Source organism: Nilaparvata lugens, chromosome 5, assembly GCF_014356525.2.
Source record: "Nilaparvata lugens isolate BPH chromosome 5, ASM1435652v1, whole genome shotgun sequence".
Classification (NCBI taxonomy): Eukaryota; Metazoa; Arthropoda; class Insecta; order Hemiptera; family Delphacidae; genus Nilaparvata; species Nilaparvata lugens.
The window spans coordinates 66,408,708-66,427,706 of NC_052508.1; the positions used below are offsets into that span (position 1 = coordinate 66,408,708).

Here is an 18,999-nt window from a genome sequence, read left to right on the forward strand (position 1 = left end):
TAGAACAGTATTACTCCACGCTACAATTGCCAAGTATGCCTTCATAGGCCTGAATAAAGAGGTTGTTCAACTTGCTTCCAATTCTCTCTCCTTTTTCAACCTGCTGTTGCTGTCATATCTCTTTCCTTCTCGTCTCTTCATGATTTTCACCCATTACATTAACCCATCGAAGAAACTACTCATTCCCCCAAAATTTACTTCCAAAAGACTATCATTCAATTGATTTTCACCCATTATATTAACCTCAAAATTTACTTCTAAAAGACACGAAAAAGCCTTTCATTCAATTGGCAACGTTCGTAGTAAATCCCAATTTGAATAATTGGAATGAGAATAATATGAGCTGATTAAATTCAATTTGAGCTACAAAGATTTGAACTGAAATTTCCAGGTAGCATGACTTGGTGACCTATTGAAATAGCAATTCCTTAAAAATTAATAGCTTACAAATATTAAATTGGTATATTAATTACGGTAAATAATAATATTTGTATATGCACTAGTTTCCAAACATTTCCTAGTAGACTTTATAAGAATTATACCAGACTTTGAAGAAGAAACTTTCAAAATTTAGAGCTGAGAGTTAAATAATATTAAAATAGAGTTTGTAAGGAATTTAATACGTAATTACGTACCTACTTACCTTTACCTCTACCTACTGTTTCAATTCGGGACGATGTCAGTATATACCAGCGTCAAAGCCAGACACATCCATCCTAGCACTGAAAATCAGTCTTGTCCACCAATTAGGCCAAAATTATATATTTATATCGTTCCTGTATCTCTCTTAGTTTTACCTACATTTGATAGTTCTTTAGATGAATGATATAGTTCTTCAGAATTGTCTGCGGTATGAATTTTGCATGTGTTCATATCTACACCCAAAATATCTTACGTTAAGTAAAATAACTCATTCATCCATATTCCATAAAAAATATGAACTGAGTTGTTCAATCTATAAAAGAATAGAAATTATGTATGAATTCTGTATGTGTTCAAACGTATTGATTCTTCACTTTGTCTTATCCTTATCCACTAATTCATGTTATTTCTGATCTCTGCAACTGCAACAGACTATCATGAAAGATTCATATAATTTACTAATGATATATATCATTTTTTGATTAATTTTATTTCTGCTTTGTGCGTTACAACAAACTATCATGGAAGATTCGTATTATTTACAAATACATTCATTTCAAATTGATGTCTTCTTACTGGAATGATAAGTCTAATTTCTTTTTCGTGTTTTTAGGGAACTGAAGATGAGCGAATAGTCTTGGGACCAACACTATAAACTGAAAGATTTTCATAATTTATTTCAAATTGATGTATTCTTGACTGGAATTATGTGTCTAATTAATTTCTTTCTCTTGTTCTTAGGGAACCGAAGACGAGAGAATAGTGTTGAGGCCAACACTAGAACCGGAACGAACGTCAAGCTTCCGTAAAATAAGACTGGTTGACGGCCCGTCCCCGTTAAATGGCCGACTACAAATATTCCACCTCGACAAATGGAGATCTGTCTGCACCAATTCAAGAAAGTAAGTGAATAGTACCATAAAGTAAAGTTATCTAAGATATTTTTTGATCATTTGTCTCTGATGTTACTAAACAAGTAAAGCCGGGCCACACTATCATATGGCGATCTGGTCCCACTTCGACCGATCACGGGTGACAACGGCTTAGTGCCGGTTAAATTCTAACCGTGATTAATTCTATCTATCATGCCGTTTTTTCAAAAACGCCTTCCCTGATTGGTGAAATTAATCACGATTAAAATTTAACCGACTTCTGTGCAACTTAGAATGTTGCATGACACACATGTACGTTTATTTATTTCATTTACACATACACAACATCAAAACAATGATTGGGAGAGAAACACAGGATCAATCCATAACTATCTTTCTCCCGAATTGAGATAATTGAGAGCCAGATCTCTAGAGATCTTTCTAAAGATCTCTATTTTCTAAAGATTTCTTTAGTTTAGAGTTCTTATCCACAACCACCCCTCAACCCACAGAAATATCGGACATGAGTAGGATCGGAATTTTGCATGACAGGTGTGATCCGGACTCAAGACATTCTATATGTCTATGTTTAATTTATAATCCTATGACCCGTTTGCACAAAAGCCGGTTAAATTTTAACCATGATTAATTTCACGAAAACCAACCAGAGAAGCCGTCTTATAAAAAAGGCCTTCTCTGATTGGCTCTCGTGGAATTAATCACGGTTAAAATTTAACCGGAAATATATGTCTAAAATATTGGTACCTATGATGGTCCCTTCAAATAATGGAATACATTCAAATATTATTTCTCCAAATTCATGCCTGATGCCAGATCTATTGAAGAACAGAATACATACGGTAATGATTTTCATCGATGATTGTTTATCATTTCATCGATCTATTAATAAAAAAGGATTGAAATTAGCATGCAAAGGATAGGGAACACACAAGTTTCACCCATAAGCACTCCTGAACTATTAAACTTATCAACTTGCAAATTTGCATAAAAATTATGGATTTACTGAGGGTAGTTATAAGCATATTTTCATTTTTATTAATCAATCAGTTCTAATTCAATAATTGAATGAAAGGTTGTGGGTTCATCTTTTGTACATTTTGCTGAGAATTTTCAACTTTAATTAAGATTATCCACGTAATTTTGGAAAAAACTATTTTATGAATAATTGTGTATTCATTTATGTGAATAAGTTAGACATATAGTTCCGGTTAGACATTTAGTATAGTTAGACATTTAGACATATAGTTCCGGTTAAATTTTAATCATGATTAATTCCACGAGAGCCAATCAGAGGAAGCCTTTTTTATAAGACGGCTTCTCTGATTGGTTCTCGTGAAATTAATCATGGTTAACATTTAACTGGTAATATATGTATAAAATATTAGTATCTATGATGGTCCCTTCAAAAAATTGGAATACATTCGAATATTACTTCTAATTCCAAGGCCTATGGCCAACCATCCTCGGAAAATTAAGAATCAATATGCAAAATTTCTCAGTAGCTCAGACCAGTACCCATAGTGAGGTCCACGTTATAATGGCAGTGGAGAAAGATAGCAGAACAACGTTGCCGATCCTCTGTCTTGTTAATGCCTCCTTTAGACGGTACCGGTAGCTGATACAGGTTTATTGATGTAATATTAACTTTTCATTTAATATTGACTTTTCAATAATTTCATAATGAGTTTTCATAGTTAAGTTGAATATTTTGGTAATTAATTATTAATTACACATTGTTAAAAGACGATCTGGCTAAAGAGCAAAGCGAGAGAGAGATAGCGCTATCCGCTTTGTTGAATGATAGACAAGGATAGAAATACCATTGAAAATCAAACACTGCCATTATAACGTGAACCTCACTATAGATCAGAATTGATGTCTTCTTGACTGGAATTATGTGTCTAACTAATTTCTTTCTCTTGTTTTTAGGGAACCGAAGACGAGAGAATAGTGTTGAGGCCAACACTAGAACCGGAACGAACGTCAAGCTTCCGTAAAATAAGACTGGTTGACGGCCCGTCCCCGTTAAATGGCCGACTACAAATATTCCACCTCGACAAATGGAGATCTGTCTGCACCAATTCAAGAAAGTGAGTGAATAGTACCATAGAGTAAAGTTATTTAAAAGATTTTCTGATTATTTGTCTCTGATATTACTAAACACATAAAGCCGGGCCACACTATCATACAATGTTCTGGTCCCACTTAGATCCGATCACGAGTGACAACGGATTAGTGCTGGTTAAATTTTAACCGTGATTAATTCCATCTATCATACCGTTTTTTCAAAAACGCCTTCTCTGATTGGTTTTCGTAAATTAATCACAATTAAAATTTAACCGACTTTTGTGCAACCGGGCCTTAGAATGTTGCATGACACACATGTCCGTTTATTTATTTCATTTACACTTGCACAACATCAAAATAATGATTGGGAGAGAAAAAACAGGATTAATCCATAACTATTTCTCTCCCGAATTCAGATAATTGAGAGCCAGATCTCTAGAGATCTTTCTAAAGATCTCTATTTTCTAAAGATTTCTTTAGTTTAGAGTTCTTATCCACAACCACCTTTCCAACCCTCAGAAATATCGGACATGAGTAGGATCGGAATGTTGCATGACAGGTGTGATCCGGACTCAAGACATTCTATATGTCTATGTTTAATTTATAATGCTTTGACCCGTTTGCACAAAAGCCGGTTAAATTTTAACCATGATTAATTAATTTCACGAGAACCAATCAGAGAAGCCGTCTTATAAAAAAGGCCTTCTCTGATTGGCTATCGTGGAATTAATCACGGTTAAAATTTAACTGGTAATATATGTATAAAATATTAGTATCTATGATGGTCCCTTCAAAAAATTGGAATACATTCGAATATTACTTCTAATTCCAAGGCCTATGGCCAACCATCCTCGGAAAATTAAGAATCAATATGCAAAATTTCTCAGTAGCTCAGACCAGTACCCATAGTGAGGTCCACGTTATAATGGCAGTGAAGAAAGATAGCAGAACAACGTTGCCGATCCTCTGTCTTGTTAATGCCTCCTTTAGACGGTACCGGTAGCTGATACAGGTTTATTGATGTAATAGACTATTAACTTTTCATTTAATATTAACTTTTCAATAATTTCATAATGAGTTTTCATAGTTAAGTTGAATATTTTGGTAATTAATTATTAATTCCACATTGTTAAAAGACGATCTGGCTAAAGAGCAAAGCGAGAGAGAGATAGCGCTATCCGCTTTGTTGAATGATAGACAAGGATAGCAATACCATTGAAAATCAAACACTGCCATTATAACGTGGACCTCACTATAGTTCAGAATTGATAATACGTAACTTTTTACAAACCAATTGATTGCATAAATTTCTATAGATGCCTAAAAGTCATATTTTGTTGCAGTTGGACGATAAGCGACTTGGAGGTGGTTTGCCGCGACCTGGGGCTCCAGGGCGGTGAGTGGGGGGGCTGGATGGACCGGCAGCCGGGTCCCCAGCAGCCGCGACTCCTGCTGGAGCGACCGGCCTGTCGCGGCCAAGAGGCCTCCATACGCGAGTGCGACTGGAACAGTCGGCAGCTTGGCGCGGGAGTTTGCGGTAACCTAACCTAACACTTCACCATATCCACAATAATACCATTTTTATCTGTATATAAATAAAAATTAGAAATCTAAGTACCCTTTTAAAATTGTTCAATCACGAAATGTTTCGGCTTTAAAGGGTGTTTCAGAAGTAGTGTCGAACATTTTAGGGTATTGTTACTGGATGATAGGAGACTACAAATAATGTCGTATTTGAAGTGTCCACAACTCAGCGGTTATCCTTATATCTGCCATTTTGTTTTATTCACTTAGGATTTTTTATCCCAAGAACGAAATGCTGGATTGATCTGAAATTTGGCATGAATATTTATGCTATGAAGACTCAACTTTAAAAATTGAAATGAAAATTTTTCGTATGTGAAGTGAACGGTTTTCGTGAAATTTGCCATCAAAAATTTTAAATGACTGCCATTTTGAATATGTACATCGATAAATTTCTATTTTATTTTTTAAAGTTGAGTCTTTATAGCATAAATATTCATGCCAAATTTCAGATCAATACAACATTTCGTTCTTGAGATAAAAATTCTGAATATATAATATATTCTGAATACTATAAAAATATACTGAATTTGCTACAATTTCAGTTCTTCTCAAATTTGTTGTAGTTTTGATAGTTCGCGAGATATATGTCTCTGAAAATGTGGCTTGTGAAAATGTGGATGATAAACTACGTATTGCTGATAGGAAAAATTGAATTAATTTGATTACCTCGTATCATGATCATTACATCATTGCAAACTCCGATATTCAAGTAATTTTCACAGAGATTATTCTGATTTGAGAATAGAATCGTGGCTACGAAGGTATTATTACTCTATCAATTGCGCTATGAATAGATGAAATATCAGTAAAATTTTCTTATATCGACCTTAGTTTTCGAGATATATCGATTTTTCGATATTTTTGAAAAACGTCAATAACTAGAAAACTATCAGTTAAATCCAACTCCAAGTATATGGTTGGAAAGAGGAAGAAATTTCAAATAAGATTCAAATAATTTGTTTCCTTGTTTGATGTTTTTGAACTTTTTATGGACGTTTAAAGTTGAAAAAAGTACATTCGTCGAGTTCAAAGCCAAATTTCAAACAGTTTGAACACTCATGAAAAGTTCAAAAACGGCAAACAAAGGAACAAATTATTTGAATCTTATTGGAAAAGTCTTCCTCTTTCCAACCATGTCCTTGGAATCAGATTTTGACAGATAGTTTTCTAGTTATTGACGTTTTTCAAAAATATCGAAAAATCGAAATATCTCGAAAACTAAGGTCGATATAAGGAAATTTTACTGGTCATTTTTTGTTGCAAATTAATGTAGAATCTATGGTCTTCGGCTGTCACACCTTTCATGGGACACCCTGTATAGGTTTTGTAATGAAGCCACCTCAATATGGAAATAGAAAAAGTGATTATATAAAAATAATTTGAGTACTGTACTGTATTGTTTTGTATATAATCTCATTTAATTTTCTTGAACTTGATAATAAACTTCCTATGATGTCTGTGTTGTAGTTGCTGTATTGTTTCTTGTATATATAATCTCATTCAATTTTCTTGAACTTGATAATAAAAACTTCCTATGATGTCTGTGTTGTAGTTTTAAACATTATACAATTTTTTTTATTACTATCCTAATTTGAGTATTGTTTATCCACAGATTATCACCCGGACATTTCGATTCAGTGCTCAGCCCACCATGTCACATCACCGGACATAGCTCAACATTGGCGAGGTTTGAAGTTCGAACATGCTCAATACGAAAGAAAATTGACGCTACAAAATACGCTCTACGTTCAATCATCCCATTCCGAACTCTCTTATGTTGACATCAGGTGAGAATAATGTTTCAACATTTCTATTCTAGCAATAAGGAGACTTAAAATTATTATATTCATCAGCACAAATTTAATTTATTCCTAAAAAAAACTACATACTCTTGGAAACTCCCCTCTTCTGCCATCAAATTTGTACAACAGAATAATGATGATTCCACTCATAAAACTAAAAATATAGTGTTGACAACATCAACGTCTTATTCTTTCAATTGTTTACTTTTTCTTTATATGGCTACCACTATTATAGAGCTTATATGAAAATCACCCAGTACCCTTTCATATTTTTTAAAATTAAAATCATTCAGTATACTTTTTCATTATTTCAATTTTGTTTTTCTGTAAATCTTCAAAATTATATTTTTAATATGTGAATATTTTCTATTTTAGTTATAGTAATGTGAAATATTTCTTCTATGTTTAGTTTTGAAGCATCTAAATTTGAAAATCTACTTTGTGAAAATACTTGAGGACTGAAAATTTTGTGAATTGAAGAACTACAAGACTTAACCATTTCGGACTATGTGTTTATTTATTTATCATTTATAATCAACTTAAGGACAAAGAAATAGACTACAGTCCAAAACTTCTTTTCAACCCAATTTCATTAAATTTAATTTAGTGTTAACTAAATTTGGGGAGAGGAATAGCACAAGGTTACCTTATTTTTCCTCTCCCTAACATTTTGATAATGTACTTATTGTACATTGTAAATGTTTGGGGAGTCCGATTTCACTAGGCATCAAACCTGCAATCTATGTAGAAATCAATCTGAAAAACTAACCAATTCAAACAAACCAATTGTATAAATGAATAAAGAATGAATGTGTATGACAATTGTCTGAGATAATATTGTTTGAAAATTGTATAATAATTTGTTTGTAGGTTTGCTGGGTCAGGTCGCGACTACAATGTCAGTTCGGCTGTTCATGTTGAAGGAGTTCCACCGGCAATGAACTCTGTGATAGTCTCTCACTCCGCATTCACTGGCATCAACATCACTGCCCCCGGTGCCCCTCTCACATTCAACAATTGCACCATCAGGAACAATAGAGGTAACATTATTCACTTCCGAACATTATCAATTATTAAACAATAATTATTATTAAACGAAAATCCCAAATAAATGCTGAAAATCACCCCGAAGACTTCTGCTACTGCAAATATTGACAACAGGGTAAACAGCTAGATGGAAATTCGATGAGCGCTACTATTTTTCAGCATTTAATCGGGGTTTTCGTTTAATAATAATTATTCATTAATCAGCATTTAAACAAATACAACTTCCAATTTATTTCCATCTGTAGATCATCAATATTGTTTGCTTTTATAGTACCTTTAACCAAAATTGAATTTCAATTTGTTTATAAGAATTGTCATTGCTATTCTTGGTTCAAATTTTCTCAAGTGTATGCAACTCAATTTTAATGCCAATTAGGCCTAATTGAATTCTCTTTTGAAAGAAATGAAGCCGATTTTGGTCCGTTTGATTCGTCAATGAATCGAATTAACGAATTATGTGCAAAATCAACAAACACGTGCACATATTAAAATGCTTTGTTTTGACGGTCAGTAGTTATCATTAGTTGTTTGTCAGTAGTTTTCATTAGTTTCGCAAAATTCTTTCAACATTATTTGAGGAATATATCGTTAATAATTATTATTTAAAATATTTTAATTAAAAAAACAATTTTTTTGTTGTTGTCACATCCACATTTATTAGATTTAAAAAAATGTGGATGTGGCAACAAAAAACTGAGTTTTTTTCAATCATGGAGAAATTTGTCAAAATCTATTGCTATTCAACAAATTTATCAAATTGAATACAATTATAGGACTGTAGTGATCCTAGTCCTACAGTGAGGTCCACGTTATAATGGCAGTGGAGAAAGATTAGAGAAAAACGTTGCCGATCCTCTGTCTTGTCAATGCCTTCTATAGACGGTAACTGATACAGGTTTATTGATGTAATATTAACGGGTTCATTTTCGTTTAAAATAATAAATTATATTTTATTAAGCAAGAAATGATATTTTTCAATAATTTCATGATGAATTTTCATAATAAAGATTAAATATTTTGTTGATTAATTATATTACTACATTGTTGAAACCCGATCTGGCAACAGAGCAAAGCGAGAAAGAGATAGCACTATCCGCTTTGTTGAATGATAGACAAGGATAGCAATACCATTGCTAATCAAACACTGCCATTATAACGTGGACCTCACTATAGCCGAAGAGTAAAGGTAGACGCACACAGATCGTCATCGGACGCATCGGACGGACAGCACGCATCGGACGGATCGGATTATTGGATTTGATGCATTGTTTTCAATTGGAGTGCGCAATACCTATACGGATGCGGATAGGTATGCGCACTCCAATTGAAAACAATGAATCAAAACTAATCGTCCGATGCGTGCCGTCCGTCCGATGACGATCTGTGTGCGCCTACCTAATCTAGTAACTTGTTAGTAGAAATGTGTATCCCATGTGCTATAATCATTGGCTGACTAGGTGTAATTAATATTAGAATGAATAGACAAACAAATTCCATCCCATTTTCTGTTCAACTATTTCAGGTGAAATTTCATTCTTGTTGCCTACTTTTAAAACAGTTTCATATTTATTTTATATTTTCTAATAACGTTTTTCATCAGGGCTACTTGATTTGTTATAAATAATCCAATAGTACCCTTATTCTAAAAAAAAACTCTTATTTAAGACATTATCTCATGTTGTGCAATTTTAACTTCCGAAATCACCCAACAGGCTTATGCCTATATTATTGCTACTTTGGGATTAAAACCAATTCATATTTTGAAAACCGTCAAATTACTGAGATAAGATGTGACAGTGTCTTGTTTTGAAAGGCACTCCTTTTTCCAAGCACTATGATCTCTTGTTGACGATTAATTAATCTGCAACGACTACCCAAATGTGTTTGCTAAAGTTATTCGGGTGTTTGAATGCCTTGATAAACTGATAATTTTTCAGTGTACTTATCAGTAATGTAGGCCTTCTGAGTAAGGTAGCTTAGGCTATACACTGTATTAAAGTAGTATGTACGGAGAATTATGTAAATCAATAATGTAGATGTACTTATTATATTCATTTATTCATATGTCTTCTATTGACAGAGAGAGCATTTCGGATGTTACTGCCTCGCTCTATCAATCAATACCACTTCCTATATGCACTAAAGTTTATAGGTTTTAAATCGCAGATTAACTGACGAAACTACAATAAATAGATATGAATATTTTTTGGAAAATCATAAATTACATTTATATGTCTCTTTCATAATTTCAGGATATGGACTGTACGTGAACTCATCAACTGGTGGAGTTTTGGTTAATGGATGTTTGATCAATGACAATGGAGCAGATGGCATAAAATATGTGCAATACAATGAACTAATAACATCGAGGAAAGATATTTATGACTTCTGTACATTCCCTATCACTGCCAGTCAAACTTTCCCACTGTCTATATCGTTCGACCAGAATAATTTCAACCCGTTGAATAAGGATTGCAATAAGGTAAGGATTCGATATTAGAACCTCTATTGTTCTTATATTTATTTATTCATTCACAATGCAAATGACACTAATGTAATAACATTGGTAGATAATATAATAAGGTAGTCCTTGTGCTATTTTTCTTCCAAATTCATAGGTGAAAAAGTCCAAGATAAGGTTAGAGCTACATGTTCTACATGCAAAATACTATTTATTAGGCGGACTTGAGACTTTGGTGCATGACAGTACTTAACATTTTTTGTCGTTTTGAAGAACTCTCTTCTCGAACCACTGATTATGTTCATCTCTTTAATCAATAGATCATCAGGAATAGAGGTATTTAAATTGAATTTCAATTATATTAGTAATTTATTCTCAATTATTATTATTATTCGCGTATGGCTTGGATTGTGGGGAGTCTCGTAGGAAGTTTCACTTCTCCGACATGTAACCACAATCTCTCATGACGGAAAATTGTGATATAAGATATGATTTTTAACAAATCATATATTCGAATATATAATCATAGGTCGAATCTCGACCGGGGCAAAAGTTTTTGACAACAGCACAATCATTCATAGATACGGTCACCCCGTCTTTCGGAGGAGACGATAAGCTGTCGGTCCTGTCTACCTAAAAAGTAGTCGTCATCTCTCATCATCATCACTCTCACTCATTATCCACGCACAAGCCTAAGAGCTTATGTGGGCATCACCCTCAGTATTATTATTATTATTCATTAAGTGCTGTATCTGCTTCCTAGGATATGAACTGAACTTCAACTCATCAGGTATTAATGAATTTAGAATTGTAACTTATGTGAATATCAATAACTATTTGGTCAGAAGAACATAATACATGTTTGATTGATCTTCAAGCTGTTTGAAGTCTAGAACTTAGCTAAATCTCGAGTTCGGAAACCGGCCCATGATGTTCCCTTCTATTCCTAAGATTTTTATTCCTACAATTGTAAGATTTTTTCTAATTTTAAGTTGTATGGCAATATTCAACATAAACAACTAGTAACTCTATCTTTCCAAATTATAATTCAATCGGCAATCTTTTGTTTTCAGGTTTTCTTCACGAAAGAAGGCTACGTTTTGACATTTCACTTCCTGCAGGCGGTAACAGATCGCAATGAAAGTGCTAGAATTATAATTCACGATGGAGGTGGACCCAACGAAAGGGTGCTTGCTGAATTGAAGATCAGAAACAATACAAAGCCTCAGAGTATCACTACGACTAGAAGTAACATGTATGTCAGATTCTCGGCACAACCTTTCACCAATACTGTTGGATTCTTACGAATAACGTCCGGACCATGTAAGTATTGGCCAATTCATTTTGAATTTGAATTAAAAATTTTCACAGAAACACCTGAATAGTGTAATTTATTCAATATTTAAAAAGTTGTAGCATAGAGAAAAAATAAGCGTAAGGGAGTAGTGTTTATGCAGCCATGAAAATGACTGCAAAGCAAAAGTGTTTCAAGCTTAAGTGTTTTTGCTTACTCTATATTGTTTGTCTCTGGTTATAGCCTCAGTTGCACGAAAGTTTGTTGAATTTTAACCTTGATTAAACGCCACGAGAACCAATCAGAGAAGCCTTCTGTGCAATCTCTGATTGGTTCTCGTGACAATTAATCATGATTAAAATTTAACAGGCTTTTTAAACTTTTTAAATCTGTATTTTTTCTCAAATTTAGTTTAATAGTTTATCGATTTTAAACCAAGCGAATTACGACAGACCCTCACAAAGGCTTAAGCCTACATGTGAGTCTCTCATAACGTAAGGGTATATATAAATGAACTGTAACTGTACTGTATGATTTGTAAATTGTGAGAATAAATTGATTTGATTTGATTTTAAACCGGGTGATGAACTTATAGAAGTCTTTCGTGTTAAACCTAGTGTTAGCATATGACCCTAAGTGATCCATTTCTTATTTTTTTCCAGCGAAATGGTACGACCTGAACGTTACCGACTCAACCGTAGCCGACAACGGCGGTCGAGGGATCGCAATCGAAAAGCTGCAAAGTCACGTGCACATCCAGCGAACGTCTGTTTCGAACAACAACTACGTGGCAGGTGTGCATGTCCTGTACGGAACTGGGGGCTGTTAACATAACCGACTCGCGAATCGCCTTCAACAAAGGAGACGGCCTCAACGTCAGTTACACCGGCGGAACTGTCAACGTCACCCGGACATCGTTGTCGTCGAACAATGGCTACGGCGTTGCCGTCTGGCTGAACGACACAAAAACGCCCGAATACGAATCGTTCCACCAGGAGACAATCGTCGCTTACAGCGAAATATTCAAGAACGTCGAGACTGGAATTCTAGTCGGCAACTTCTGCAGAAACTCGATTGTAAACATAACCGGCAACTGGTTCAATCTGAGCTTGGCGAACGCTGTTGAAGTCAAATCTTGCTGGAAAGTCAACTCCGACATCCTAAAACTACAAATCGGTCACAACGTGTTCATTCAAAACAAAAACTGGGAATCAAAATTCGACCCGCCGTGAATATGGATGCGGTGATCGAATTCAACCGAATCACTGGTCATCAGTATGGTGGTATATTGATTAAAAACGACCAGTTTGAAGAGTTTGAACTGATGAAAACGTCGGTTTTGATAAGGAATAATGAGTTTTTCGATAATAGAGGGGTGTACGTGATTAATATCGGACTATCGCCCTATAGTGATCTGCACTACGCTCTACTGACGTGGAACTTTATCAAGGACAATAAAATCAAGGAACCTTTTGATGGTGAGTCTCCTTTTCTTACTCATCCATGAGAAAAATTGAGATCGCTCAGATTTGTGCACAGATAATTTACATATCTTGTCTTCAGTCCCTGTGAGTTTCATCAAAATCAATGTTTTTCCTATACAAATTACCAGGAATAATGATGTTAATAGGAAGATGTTGCTTGAAATATTTTTCTTCTTGAGCATTTAACGAGAAATAATTTCTCCTCAATATAAATCATACCGTAGATTCTCATTGAAGATAAGAATTTCTTGATAAAATTTATTATAACGATACTATGTTGGTAATGAAGTACACATTCAATAGTATGAAACATTGATTCTATGTTTTTCACTCATATGAATTACATGAGAAATAAAGAAAAGTTGAGTTGTAAGAAAGAGAAAAGTTAGCATAAGAAGATATCCCATGGTTCATGTTCCAATTTTCGATGTTAATCAAGCCGATAGTTCTTTTTCGTGAAGATTTTAGTCTCTCGTACTGTGCCGTTCTTACAGCTTACACTCTCACCTGGCCAATACAGTTATGATAGACAGTAGTCGACAGTAATCGGCTTGAGTTAACAAAAAATCTGCTTGAAATTTGGAACATAAACAACCTATACCATGGGATATCTTCTTATGCTATCTTTTCTCTTTGTTACAACTTAACTTTTCTTCATTTCTCATGTGATTCATACGAGTGAAAAACATAGAATCATGTTTCATACTATTGAATGTCTACTTCATTACCAACATAGTATCGTTATTTGTAATAAATATGATCAAGAAATTCTTATCACCAATGTAAAACTACAGTATGATTTATATTGAGGCGAAATTATTTCTCGTTAAATGCTCAAGAAGAAAAATATTTCAAGCAGCATCTTCCTATTAACATCATTATTCCTAGTAATTTGTATAGGAAAAACATTGATTTTTATGAAACTCACAGGGACTGAAGACAAGATATGTAAATTATCTGTGCACAAATCTGAGCGATCTCAATTGCTCTTATGGATGATATTGTCAATCAAAGTAATCAATTCATGTGATATGGAATTGAGAATAATGAATCTATGAAATTACAATTATAACATAGTTTTCTGTGAACTAAGTACCAAAAGAATCAGAATGTTTGGGAAAGCGCCAAGATGAATAAGTAGATAATTGATAAATGAGTTATAAAAAGATGTATAAAAAACATTACATTGTATTAGATTGAGTGATAGGTGGATGAAAATGACAGTTTATTATAACATTTTCAAGAAATTTCATGTTCAAAACTTGATACTTGATATGATGTACATCATATCAAATATTTTTTGATATGATGTACATCATATGAAAATGATGTACATCATATCATATATTTTTTTAAATCTCTTCATGAATATGCTATATCTAATTACCTATTTAATAAGAGTTTTTTTTAGGATGTTGATAAATATAATTCGTTTATTTCACTGCATTTTTACAATAATTTGTAATACAAATACATACATTAAACATAATGGTTGAACATTACAATTGGTAATACAAATACATACCTTAAGCATAATAATTGAACATAGATAATAATATTAAGCATGTAACAGAAAAAACCACAGTGCATCCCTCTTTAGGCTAAACCTGTCTTGAGGGATGTCTCGCTCTCTAGTTGAGTCAACTTAATTATAATTCAATAACAATTTTGAGGTATCAAACAATAAAGTAAATTTTATACAATAATCAGTGTGCTTTTCACAAGATGGGATTATGAATCTTTAACAATGAATTACATTTGAATGAAGACAGCAAAAAAATGTAAATAATATTACACCTCTATTAAACGTTTTTCTTCATAGAAGCGATTAAGTCTATTCTTAAACAAATTGTAACTGGGTGCATCTGATATATCTGATTGCAGTTTATTGAAAAGTCGTGGTCCCTTAGCAAAAGCATGTAAGGAGGCCACTCTACTTCTTGTAAAGGGTTCTTTTAATTTATTAGCAAGATTTCGACGAGTGGAATATACATGTTCATCCATAACTGGAAACTCTGAACGTCTTAAATACACAAACTTCAAAAGATTTATTTCAAATAGGGTATCAACACTAAAAACGCCAAATTCTCTATACAATACTTCGGTTGGATATCTTATGGGTCTCTTTAAACATATTTTTATTATTCTTTTATAAAGAATTATGAGAGGTTGCAAAATTGAACTCCCACAACTTCCCCAGGATACAATACCATAGCAGATAATTGACTGTATCAGTGCCAAGAATACCATTCTTAATTGATAGATAGGAAGGACATTCCTTAATTGAACGAAATGATACAGTATCTCATGTAAATATCCATATTTCATAAATATTTTCAGGTGAGAGGGAACAAAAAAGACTGATACCCCGTAGTAGAGTAGCGGCTCCGTTGGTGATTTCCTCAGCCAACGTGAACGTCTTCCGAAACATTCTGCAGAACCATGACTCTGATTACGAAATAGGATCTCAGCTTGAAGACCAGAGTCAAACGATCAACTGCACCTACAACTGGCTGAGCTACTCCAGCGAGGAAAGAATCTATAACAGACTTTTCCACAGGTACTGAAATAAATTCAAAGTGAATTTTAGTAATTCTATGTTACACTAGGACGAGATTAGTTATTATATTACACATTTATCTCATTCAATTTATTGCCATCCATACACAAGTATCCAGATGCTGAATTGAATGATTTTGTTCAATATTGGAGTGCTTTGAATCGCAAGATAGCCTATATAACTTCTTTAGAATCGCATGATATACAACTTCTAAGCTCAAATATGAATAGCTCAAAAATATCGGTTCGGTACCGTACTTGAATGATTTTATCAATGACTAGCAGCAGAGAAAACTTCTATAGTATGCTATAGTATGCTATATTTGTATTCTGTGCTAGCAGGTAACCCGTTCTCCGTAAGGATCTTAATAAGAACTCGACAAACTGAAAACTTGACGTAATGAAATCTTGAAGAATTTAAATAGTCATATAACCATCTACGATTAATTAAGAATCTAAATGAAAAATTTCAAGTTAATCAGTCCTGTAGTTCAGAAGTGATGATGTCTCAAACATAATTTTCCTATTTCGTGTAACTTATAAGCCAAGTCTTTCCCTTATTATAGTATAGATTTCAATATATTCAGCTTGCTTAGAACGAGTTCAAGTTTTTATAAGTAATCTTCTAGAGTTGAAGATAATGCTTTACTTCATCATTAAACCTCAGAGAGGCTTTTTTAGATATCATTACTCTCTGTATTGAAGTTTAAATAGAATTTAAAGAATTATGCTCTCTACTTTGCCCTTAAATGAAGACTAAACAAGTAGGTACGATTTGTAGTTTCGCTGCACTTAAAATCTTCGGTTTAATTGTATTATTGAATAAACAGACTAAGAAATTGTCAAAAACCACAGATTTATTGAAAGTTAGAAAGTCTGGTTTTGGTTATTGACAATGGTTTAATAACCGAAACCGGTCTTTCTAACTTTCAATAAATCTGTGTTTTTTGACAATTTCTTGGTCTGTTTATTTAATATGAATAATTACCACAATATCAACTTCTCAACTACACAAAAAGTAATTATATGATTATAGTATCTTGTACAATAAATGAATAATTGAATGAATTAGCTTAGAGTTCCATATTAGAGGTGTAATTTTTAGAGAAATAAACTGTATGTACTATATATTTTCAATTAAAATGAATTTGAATTGAATGATGTAGTATCTAAATATAGTCTCAAAGAAAAATGCATATAATTTTAGTTTATCACTCTTTGAAATTCCCTGTGTCTTACTGGAAATAAATTAATTGAGAATATGATTGATTTTTTTTCATTGCGGACGATGCCCACGTAAGTTTTTAGCTTGTGTGGGTAACGGGAAGTGCGTGGGTGATTTGATGAAATGATAAAACGTTCGTCCATGCCTACAGCGGGATTCGAACCCACAACCAGGTAGCGCTAGCAGATCGAAGGGTGCAATGCCTTAGGGTACAAACACAGAGCGGAGCGTGGCGTTGAGGAGCGTCGTGAACAATATAATGTTAAGTAATGAGCTAAAACACACTGGAAGCGTCTACTCGCGGGGCGTAGCATGGCGTCAAACTTTGGAACAAAATGGTTTGTTTTTTGGAGCGTCTACGAGCGGAGGGCCAAAGCGTCAAAGTGCGAGTGCCAGTCTGGTCTACTCTTGACAATAAAAATGCACTTGTTCTACTGTACTACATTTTCCCACCATCTAGTACACTAGTATATTTGATATTTGCCCAAATTCCCCTGTAATTTGTATTATTTAATTATTCAAAATAGAAAATTTATCCATTGCACTTTGAAATCAAAAGTAAGGCTATTCTAATCCATCTCATTCATATTTCTATGAAATTTAAAAAAATCATCAGTTCTCTCATCATCTAGTAAATTTTGTTGGGGAAATTTGGCTGATATCAAATACTTTAAGTAATAATTATTCTCACAAAGTAGTTTTCGTGTAAACTTAGACAACGCCATTTTCTAGGCCTTGACGCTTGACGCTCAGACGCTTCCTGTGTGTATCATGAACGCTCTGACCACGCCACGCCACGCCCCGCTCTAGAACGCAACGCCACGTTCCACTCCTTCAGTGTGTTTGCACCCTTAGTCTTCTCGGCTATCCTGGCCAGCTCAATAATTATTATTACTCCTAGTATTATTCTCATTATATTTGTCTCATTAACAAGCTTTCTGTTGTATTACCTTACAGGAAGGACCGTTACAACTTGGCAAAGATTGAATACATGCCGTTTCTGCTACACAGCAGCAACCCTGGTGCCAGCACCATCATGGCCTATCCGACATTTGTGCCGCAGTTCCAAACGAACGTGAATTCAGGCATTGGCGGCGAGGTGGACGGCATGGAGAGTCTGAGAGCCGGCGAGTATCTGGTCAACAGGGATATCAACATCCGTCCCGGCGGCAGGCTCACTCTCGAACCCGGTGTTACACTTCGGTGAGAATAATAAATAATATATAATACTACTGAGGGTGATGCACTTATTAGCTCTTAAGGGCCCCATACACTAGGGAACTTGGTTCGGGAACCAAGTTCGTGTAGGATTTGTCCCACACACTGTAGTGGGGAGAGCGAACAACCGTTCGTTACTTCAGTGTCTCTCGGGGTCTAGAGATGAGTGTTTCAAAGTTTGCAGCTGCTGTGGTGAGAATAGTTAATTGTGCAACTAGTGCGCAAAGTTTGCTGCACCGAAAGAAACGTTTACGCACGAGCCGTAGGCGAGGGCGGAATGGTTTCTTGAGTGCAGCAGAGGAACTTTGCGCACTTATTTCACATTAAATTTTTCCTTCAGTTACCATTGGATATGAGAAGTGGTTGATTATGGGTAAAATGATGGCTGAAAACCATCAAATGTTTGTCTATATTTTGTTATTAATAACAACTTTAATTTATTTTAAACTTGATAATCCAATTGAAAATTGATAATCAATAATTTATTCAAATTAAAAATTAAATTAATCCATTTTTTTGAAAATTTGAATAATTTTGAGTAATTTTAATTTATAAATAATTTTTCAACCAATCAATTTATGAATTAAAAAATATTATTTGAAATAATGAATAATGAATAATATTCAAATGTATAATTCAATGAGTTCTCATTTTATTTATTTGAAAATCAGAAGAAATATAGATTGAACAAATTCGCATTCAAAATACACGCCAACAATG

At 33.9% G+C, this 18,999-nt stretch overlaps 1 protein-coding gene across 1 annotated transcript in view; it reads left to right on the forward strand.

The window, feature by feature from the left end:
- The window catches only part of LOC111055161 (protein bark beetle), a 165,403-nt gene that overhangs the window by 78,584 nt on the left and 67,820 nt on the right, over positions 1 to 18,999 (forward strand). Inside the window, 11 exon segments of the mRNA XM_039429103.1 lie at positions 1,384 to 1,544; positions 4,946 to 5,139; positions 6,802 to 6,976; positions 7,862 to 8,031; positions 10,291 to 10,520; positions 11,573 to 11,822; positions 12,456 to 12,610; positions 12,612 to 12,990; positions 12,993 to 13,271; positions 15,618 to 15,837; positions 18,019 to 18,264. Coding sequence (XP_039285037.1) covers positions 1,384 to 1,544; positions 4,946 to 5,139; positions 6,802 to 6,976; positions 7,862 to 8,031; positions 10,291 to 10,520; positions 11,573 to 11,822; positions 12,456 to 12,610; positions 12,612 to 12,990; positions 12,993 to 13,271; positions 15,618 to 15,837; positions 18,019 to 18,264 — 2,459 coding nt within the window.